This window comes from Harpia harpyja, chromosome 6, assembly GCF_026419915.1.
Source record: "Harpia harpyja isolate bHarHar1 chromosome 6, bHarHar1 primary haplotype, whole genome shotgun sequence".
Lineage (NCBI taxonomy): Eukaryota > Metazoa > Chordata > Aves > Accipitriformes > Accipitridae > Harpia > Harpia harpyja.
Genome location: NC_068945.1, coordinates 9,790,342 through 9,799,481, shown reverse-complemented (window position 1 = coordinate 9,799,481; position 9,140 = coordinate 9,790,342). Strand labels below are relative to the sequence as shown.

The window sequence follows — 9,140 nt, the reverse complement described above, 5'->3', positions numbered from 1 at the left end:
CACATGCATGCTTTACACTTTGCTTTGTGAAACATGCGTATCTTAAAACAGAGTTTGCTAAAGTGAGTTAAAGGAAACCAAGCAAATACAAACCCAGATTAAAAATGTGAAAAGGCATTAAATGATTATCGTCAGTCACACAATCATACATTTTGAAGCTCAACGCACCCATTATTATGTATTATCGTAAGATTTGTAATTAGTAGACAACCCCATTTTGTGTATTAAAGTTTTTATTCCTTAGTAAGAATTTTTTTAATCACAAAATAGTGTGGAAATATTTAGATAATAGAATTCATGGAGTGCTGGAAAATACCGAATATAAAGATTGATTTCTAATATATCACATACTAAACTGTTCTAAAACAGCTGGTTTCTTGCAGACAGGATTTATTTTTTTTAATAATTTAAGACAGCGTAAGCTTGTATCAAGCATAAGCATTGTAACAAAAGTGCAACTTTTTCAGCAAATCCTCCCAAGAGATATTTAACTCAAAATATCATTAACACATATTTTCTCCCTACAAAAATAGCATGTCAGACATCATTAATTGGATGTATTAACAACTATTTACATACAGCCACTCTGTAGGCTAGTAAGATTTTTTTAACGTTGTTTAAACACAGCGTTTGAGGCAAACAGTAGCAACAGCAGCAGCAGATGCACCGAACGGACTGACAGACCCCGGACACGTACTCGCTCCTCGCCAGGCTGTTGTGTCTCACCTCTTACATAACATTCAAGTGAGATTTCTCACAGTGCTACCTTGGCAACAAACTAAAAATATCTAGGCAAGGTCTTGGTTTAAGCCTTATTAGAAAAGCTTTATCTGTGTGATTATCTGGCATCTGGTTTTGTCTCCAGAAAGGGAAATCGCGATATTTGAGCGTGGGATGAGGGGAGAGCCCGTATGGGAAACTTACCCCAACCGGTCTAATCGTTTCTGATTGCACAGTGAGGTGTTTTACCTACGGCCTCCAGTTTGTGTCGTTTGGAATTTAGGATAAAATGAGTTCAGGCTGACGAGTTGCTCTGTGTTTTCTTGGGGGAAAGGGGGAAGGTTCTTTTTGTAGTTCAGTGCAGAAACATTCATTTTATACAGCAAGGTTGGGGAAAAAATCTCTCTGGAACATACTGAATTAAATAAAGACAGGGTGAGAACAAATGCACTTGCCACACCTGTATACCTTAGCAAAAAAACCCCCCAGAAAATAAACGCAAGGTTACATAATGGGTCTGACCCTCCTTCCCTTGCACACCCAAAACTCGCTGGAGCCAGCGGCATCCCCGGGTGCTCAAGGCACTGCAGGTTTGGGCTCAGGGTGCATCTCTCCACGCTCCGGTTCTCAGTAAAGTGCTAGCACAGGTGCTGGGGTCTGCCCTTCTTCCCTCGCCTCGCCTCGCCCCCCCCCGCCCTCACCCTGAACCCACCCAGGTCTCCCGGACAACAAGTGCAAGTTCCCAACTGGGACTTAGGGACACGGTATAAACCCATTCCAAATAAGGTGCAACATTGAAGTTACCCTATAGAGAGAGGAAAAAAAAAAAAGTATCCTTACTATTTTTTCTTCCTTCTGCTTTTTTTTTCTTTTTTTTTGTTTTCCTTAACGTATTTACGCATTTATAAAGCCAAACATTAAAAAAATACTGAGTAGCAAATTTTATCCTTGACGGTCCGCCGCGGGGGCAGCGCCGGCACCAGCCGCCCCGGCAACGGGGCGCGGGGCTCCCCGCGGGGGCGGCCGCTCCCCCGGGCCCCGGCCCCCCGCGGTCGCCAACACCCGGCTCGGCCCGCCCCGGCCCCGGCGACCCCTTGCAGACGCCGCCCTGCCCTCCTCCGTAGGAAACCGGGGGCGCAGGTGCCAGCCGCGACGGCCCCTCCCCGCCCCGCGGCGGGGCGGCCGGTCCGAGGGGAGGGCGGCGGCGGGGAGCCCACGGAGGGGGGGGGCTCCCGGCCGGCGGCGGCTCACGGGCCCTCGGCGCCGGGCTCCTCGGCGACCGCGGTCTCGGCCTCCTCGCAGGGCTCGGCGGCGGCCAGCCCGGCGGCGAAGGGGTGCGGGAGGTGGGGCGCCGGGGGCAGCCCGGCGGCGGCGGCGGCGGCCGCCTTCTCGGCGGGGCCGAGCACGGAGGAGAGGCAGGGGAAAGAGGAGGCGGCGGCGGCGGCCGCGGCGGCGGCCGCCTGGGCCGGGATGCCCGGGTAGAGGAGCGGGATGGGGGCGGCGGGGTAGAGATACTTCTCCAGGCTGCCCTTATCCAGGAAGGGCTGCATGTAGGCGGCGGCGGCGGAGGGGGAGATGAAGTAGAAGGGCAGGCAGAAAGGGGCCGCCGCCGCCGGCTGTCCGAAGGGGGCCCCGCCGCCGCCCGCCCCCAGGGCCATCAGCGAGCCCAGCAGGGCGGCGTCGGGTCTCACCAGCGCCGCCGCCGCCGCCGCCGCCGCCGCCGCCGCCTCGGCGCCCCGCGCCGGCAGCCCCGGCGGGCCGGGCAGGGGGCTGCTGCCGCCGCCGTCCAGCTTCAGCCGCTTGGGCGCGGGGGGCGCCTCGTCCCCCGAGGGCTCCTGCTTGATGGCCAGGGCCGGCAGCGGCCCCCCGGCCGCCGCCGCGGGGCCGCGCTCCGGGCGCGCCTCGCCCTCCCCGCCGTAGCCGCTGTCCGTGTCCGTGTCGGTCTCGGCGCTGAGCTCGGCGGCGTGAGTCCGCTGGATGACGGGCACGCAGTTAGCCTGGCCCTCCGGCTTGTGGCCCGGCGCGCAGGGGGGGGCGGGCGGGGAGGAAGAGGAGGAGGATCCCTTGCTGAGGGGGCCCGGCGGCGGGGAGAGCAGCTGGGGGCCGGGGAGGAACTGCGTGGAGATGGAGTGCAGGTGGCCGAGGAGCTGGGCGCATCGCTGCTCGCGGGGGGTCCAGCTCTCGAAGCGGGAGAGGTACTGCAGCACTTCCTTGGCGCACGTCTGAAAGCCCGAGTGGAAGGCGTCCAGGTCGGCCTGCACGGGAGACTTCATGGACCGCTCCCCTGCGGGGGGGGACCGAGAGGGGACAGCGTTTGCCCGCGGCTCCGGCGCGGGGCGCCCGGCTCCGCGCCTGCCCCCGCCCGCCCCCGCGGCGGCGCCCCTCCCCCGCCCCCCCGGGGCCCGCTTACCGTTCTGCAAAGCGATGATCTTCTGGTGCTGCTGCTCCGTTAAGGCCGTTAGCGCTTTCAAGTGCTTCAAAGTCAGTTCCAGCACCACCGCTTTCTCCAGGTGGCCCAGCGTCTGCAAAGGCAAGGCAAGGGGGCGGCTGGGGCTACCTCCCGGCGCGCTTTGGCCACCGCCGAAGGCCGCCGCCGGTAACTTCGGGGAAACCGGTCCCCGAGGGCCGTTACGGCCAGGGCCGCCGCCGCAGCCGGCCGCCCGGCGGGCGGGCGGGCAGCCCGAGCCCCCGCCGCCCCGGGGGCTGCGCAGCGGGCAGGCTGCCGGCGCCTGCATCTGCACGTACATCTACTACGCTCCTCTGCGCCTTACCGTCAATTTCAGATGCTCGGGCAGTAAATCCTTCAGCTGGGCAATGCATTCGTTAATCCTGTCTCGCCTCTTCTTTTCTATCAGTCTATGTGGCAGTTTGTACGTTTCCTAATTAGCAAAATCCGGAAAAGCCAAGCGTTAGACAGTCCCTCGGAACGACGATCGCAACCAAAACAAATGTCATGCCGACCACATGCCGCGCAAATTATCGCCAAGGCACCGCTCTCCCCGCCGTGCCAGCTCGCTCGTAAACCCGCTTGCAATCCGGGGGGGGAAGTTAGAAGCGCAGCCCCCCGGGGATGCTCTCGGGAGTGAAGCTGCGCCGTAAAATTCGGCGAACCCCGATGAAGCGCTTAAGCGAGAACAGCCCCAGAAACTTACTCTTACCTTGCTCTCGTCCCTCTTTACGCCTCTTTTGGGCTTGCACATATACAGGGAAGGGTAGTCCAGCCTGGAGAAAAACACAGAGATCCAGCACCGGCGAGAGCGAGGGCTAGCCTAGCGCCTCCGCGAGTGGGCAAACAGACCCCCAGCGCCGCGCGGGGAGCCGAGCGCTCTGCCCGAAGGGCCGGGCGAGGGACCGCCCGGGTCCGCCGGCCGCGGGAGGCGAGCCCCGCGCACCGCCGCGGAGCCGGCTCTGCTTCCAGCGCTTCGCAGCACTTTCTCCAGAAGGCGAACCGCCGGAGGGAGACGAGGCGGAGGTACTGCCCCGGCGCCTTACCCTATAAAATCCCTATGCTCCAGTAGCTGCCTCTCCGGCAAGCGGGAGATTCCTTCATCCATGTCTGGCAGCGGCTGACGTTTCGTCGCTGCTTTTGACCGAGCCTGCGGGATGCTGAGATCACTCTTTGGAGATCCGCGAGCGACGCTGCGCACATGCAGCCCCCGTCCCCCTCTCCCGTGCAGTGGCGAAAGTGTGCGGCGGTTCGTCGTCGTGTCCCCCCCCCCGCCTCCGCCGCTGCCGCTCCCCCTGCCCGCCTCGCTCCCGCTCCCCGCGCGCACGCCCGCCCGCAGCACACGCCGCGCCGCGAGTTTGCACCCGCCGCGCCGCGCCGTGCCGTGCCGTGCCTGCCCGCGGGGCACGCGCGCCGCCAGCCAGCCCCGCACCCGGCTCACGTGCGGCGCGCGCCGGGCGGGCGGGGGGCGGGGCCGGGGGCGGGGCGGGCGGGACCGGGGAGGAGGAGGAGGAGGAGGAGGAGGAGGAGGAGGAGGAGGAGGGGGGGGGTCCCCGCCGCCGGCCCGGGGGCCGCCCTGCGAGCCACCGGCTTTCCCCCGTGTTATTGCTATTGCTGTTATCATTGTCATCGTCACTATGATTGCCGTAATTATGGTCGTTATCGCTGAATTTTCATTATTTTTATAATTCTGTCTTTACTCTTTTATTCGTACTTGGGGAGGAGACCCGCCCGTGGAAAACGTGCCTACTGGGGGATATCGACCCCCTATCCCTGGGGGGAGGGGGGGGGAGGGGGTCACGTTTGGTGTCCGTTTTATATACACGTACGGATGCGTGGGCACGAACGGGCGCACACGCGTGTTCTTGCGGTGCGGCAGCGGCAGCCCGGGGCGCTCCCCGGCTCGGTGCCGCCGTGCCGCAGCTCTCGCCCCCCGGTGACACCGCCCGGCTCCCGGCGGCTCTCCCGCCCGACCTTTGGACGGGAGCCGGATCTGCCCGCAACGCCGGACCGCGGCAAAACCGTCTCTTACGTACAAACGGATGTCTCCATAGCCGCGTGCACCTATATATATATATATATAAATACGTATACATAGAATACAAACCTATCTGTGCTGTGACGCTGCCCCCCTGACGGGCAGCCCGCGTCCCTGCGGGGCGCAGCGGGTGACATTGGGAGAGGATTTGCCCCGGTGCAGCCCGACCGGCCACGGCAGCCCCGGGACGGGGCGGAGCGGGAACCCCCCCCCCCCCCGCTGCCCGCCCCCGTCCCTGCGCGCCGGGCGCGCCCGCGCAGCCCCCGCTCCCCGCCGGCGGCGGCACCGACAGCCGCCTCCCTAATCCCGTCTCACACTGGTACGAGCACAGGGCCGGCAACGTGACCCGACCTGCTGCCACATCACTGCCGCCGGCAGCACCGGGCGGCCCTGCCCCGCCGCCCCCCCGCCAGCGGGCGCCGGCACCCGGCGGCACCGGGTCCGTCCCCCCCCCCCCCCCCCCCCAGCGTGTGTGTGTCCCTGTGTGTCCGTGTCCCTGCGGGTGTGCGGCGTGTGCGGCCCTGCAACGTGCAGGGTGTGCAGGGCGGGGGGGGGACACACGGGGGGGGACGCGGGGTGTGCAGCGGCCCCGTCCCCACGTGCCGGGCGGGGGGAGAGGAGCCCCCGACGCAGGGCCGGGCTGGCGGCTTTCTCTCCGGTTATTCCCGGCGGGAACCGCAGGCGGGAAGTGTCAGCTGAGGCGATCCATAGAGATGTGTTTATATCCCCCCCCCCCCCGCCGCCCCCCCGCCAGCCCTGACCGCTTGCCTTCCATTTGGTTCGGCTGTGCTCCCCCCCTGCTCCGGGCGGTGCGTGACCCCCCCAGTCCCGCACTGAGGACGGGGCCGGTTTGGGGCTCCCACCGCAGCTGGGAGGGAATTACCCCCCAAACCAGAAAGCACTCTCCCGCCAGCCAAAAGAGAGACAAGAGCCTCACATCATTCTTTTCTAACGAACGTGCTCTACAGGTAATCTTATCAGGAGGGCAACTCGTGATTTTTATGTGCGGGGGGGGGGTGTGGGTGAGGGGGGTGCCGCTGAAACCACACTGCCCACATGTAAAGTGCGAATGAGGTTTTAGGAGCAGCGAAGGCTCTGATGAGGTGTTAGAGGCTCCTGCTTGGCAGGCAAGCAAGTGGCACTGCAGGCTTACACAGCTCTTTCCCTGTTAACCCGATGACATTTTCACACTGTCAGTGCAACTAAAATGGGGGCTAAAAATAAACAACATAAATGTATGCCACATACCTATAGGTTATATTTGGGGGTGTCAGAAGGAGAGGCTCGTGGACTGCCACAGAGGTTGTTGGGAGAATCTGCTGCTGGTGAGAAAAGCAAACTCTTACGTCGGATGGACTATGTTGACCTGCTCCCTCGGGCAGGGGGATTGCACACTGCAGGTGACACTTGCTGGGTGTTGGCATGTGCCAGCAGTAGTTAGCCATGCAGGGTGGCATTGGTCGCCTCAAGTTAGGCGTCCATGTTGGACGTCTAAGGTGGAGCTACAGGCTCTCTTGCTAGTCAGTGGAGAGAAACAAGCACCTTCAGCGTGAAATTCCTCTCCTCCTGACTGGACTGGTCTTTGAGAAAGCATCAAGAAAACTGGAGGCACAGCCCAAATAAAAGAAGGAGCTTAACCCTGAGATAAAGCACATGGAGACCTTTTGGGGGAGTGCTGACTCAAAGGGACCTTGAACTCTGAAAGAAAAAGACACTTTCTTCCAGCTGATCCCTCCCGTGGGCAGGAAAGCAGGGCTTTGCATGGTTTCTGTAACTAATATATGGGGTGGGGAGCAGGGGGTGAGCATTTCTGGAGCACCTCGAGCATTTCTGGAGCATCTTTGCCAGCTTCATCCTCTCTGGAACAACCTGCAAATCTTCAAATTATGGAAACAATATCTGGAGTGAGACTCGGCTTCTAGGAGGAGAAGTCCTAATTCTGGGATTCCGCTGGAACCAAGTAGGAACGGAAATCGAAAATGACCGAAAGATGCAAAACATGAGCTGAGACAGCTGGAGACTTTGCAAAAGGAGTTCAAGCAACATCTGGAAGCTTCTAAGAGAGGTTTATAAGAGGTCACCTGCAGACAAGGATAAAAGGCTTCAGTGTCCAGAGAGAGTGCAAAATTCTCCTGGAACATTCCCAGTTTAAAATGGCAAGATGGATCAAAGAGGTGATCAGCAGCATGACAACCATGGAAAAGAATGTTTTCCAGAAAATAAGAGGTGCAAGAAAAGCTTTGGCCAATTTACAAGCCAAGATGAACCACAGCAAAGAGTTAAGAAACTGAAAAAATCACTCAGAAAAGGAAATCAAAGGTTTGCAGGTCACCACAGGAAAAAACAGCCTCCTGCTGTAGACAAGGGCTAGCCAGAACACCGCCTACTACCAAACACTCGCCACCATTTTCAGTCTGCAGGAGGAAGGAATCAGACTGTCTATCCCAGCTGAATCAGTGCAAAAGCCACGGTCTTTGAGGAGAATACTTCTGGGAGGTTTATTCAACTCAGTTCATAACCACAGCGTAAGGGAGTGGCTCTGAAGTAGGGTGCCTAGGAGCCAACTTGGTGGGTTCAGCTCTTACGGCAGCAGGTACTTGCCTTCAGGAAAAAAGACTGTATTATCTAGGCTGGCTGTATGACTAGAATCAACCATCAAATTAGAGAGAGCTGGCTGGTCAGCCATGTGCTACAAAGCGGGGGACAAAGAGAATTCAGCTGAAGAAACTGGATCATTTTGGTTGAATAACAAGGTATTACTGAAGACTTCCAGGGTAAATTGGACATTGACCTATTAATAGATTTTTCAGTTATGGGATGACCTGATTGAGACCCGGGGAAAAAATGAAACGAGAGCACGTAAAAACCTGAGCTGGGTCAGAAGAAAGGTCCAGCTGTCCCAGAGTCTAGCAGGAGATGCCTCGGCAGGAGCAGACAAATAGAGCCTGCACATAATGAAAGCTCCCCAGGCCAGTCTCCCAGGTCCCGGTGGCCCACGGTGCAGAGACTTCCCAAGCCAGAAACAGTATCTCTGTGTTTAATGGGAAGCCAAAGATGCCGTGAGAGGCAGAGGAATTTGCCAAGGTGCTTAAATCATGGGCTGCAGCAGAGCCTTGGGCCAGGAAGCAGACACTGGTGAGAAGTTGGTCAGTCACCAGGAGTCCTGTCAGCGCAGCTCTGTGGCTAACACAGAGAGAAGAAAAGAGAACTTTCTGTTTCAGAGAGTGTCACAGGTACCAAATGTATGTAAAACGAGAGAGACAGAGGCCATGCAAAAATGCAGCTGAGTTCAGAAGCAGAAATAAAATAACCTGACTGTGGGAAGGCGGTGGGCCAACACAAGACACAATGTGCAATGAAGCCTTCGCAGTGTTGCAAAATGGGGAAATGGGCGTAGATCCAGCTTGGGGGGCAGAGTCAGGACCACATTTTTTGTGCAGGACTGTTACAAAAACCTTACAAGGGGGACACTGGTGACGGAGGCACTCCTAGGCCATGTGAAATGGCTGATAGTAACAGAGATGGCCCAAAGTCTGCCAAACCAGCCAGGCTAGAGTGGCACTTGGGCTAATGGTGGCCAAGCTAATCAGCTTGAAATGGATAGTAGTGACAGGAGAGTGTAGACACTTCCAAACCTGGGGAAGTCAGATTGGTGAAACAGGGGCACTGGAGCAAAAAGTCAGGTGTGATGTTGTCCTCAGTGCCCCGTGGCTGTAACTGTGTGATAAACACCAGGAACTGTGCCTTACCCCGTCAGTTTGGAAATTCCCTTTAAAGGTGTGTTTCAAGTGAAGCAAACTATTTGCAGGTTGCTGGTCTGCAATGAAGAGCTGTCCTGCCTCCTAATAGGTCAGTCAGATCCTGTGGATGTGAAACAGAAGTGATCCCCGTCTGTCTGCTCAATGTGTTCAGGAGCAGCAACCAGGAACAAGTAAA

General features: G+C 58.4%; 1 protein-coding gene across 1 annotated transcript; it reads right to left on the bottom strand.

The window, feature by feature from the left end:
• Window positions 1–373: 373 nt before the first annotated feature.
• On the bottom strand, window positions 374–4,604 carry BHLHE41 (basic helix-loop-helix family member e41). The gene is made up of 5 exons (XM_052790668.1): window positions 4,213–4,604; window positions 3,879–3,942; window positions 3,492–3,599; window positions 3,131–3,242; window positions 374–3,004 (listed from the first exon to the last, which is right to left on the bottom strand). Exons 1-5 carry the CDS (start codon window positions 4,272–4,274, stop codon window positions 1,968–1,970), a joined length of 1,383 nt encoding a protein of 460 aa, XP_052646628.1. The 5' UTR covers window positions 4,275–4,604; the 3' UTR covers window positions 374–1,967.
• Window positions 4,605–9,140: the final 4,536 nt, after the last annotated feature.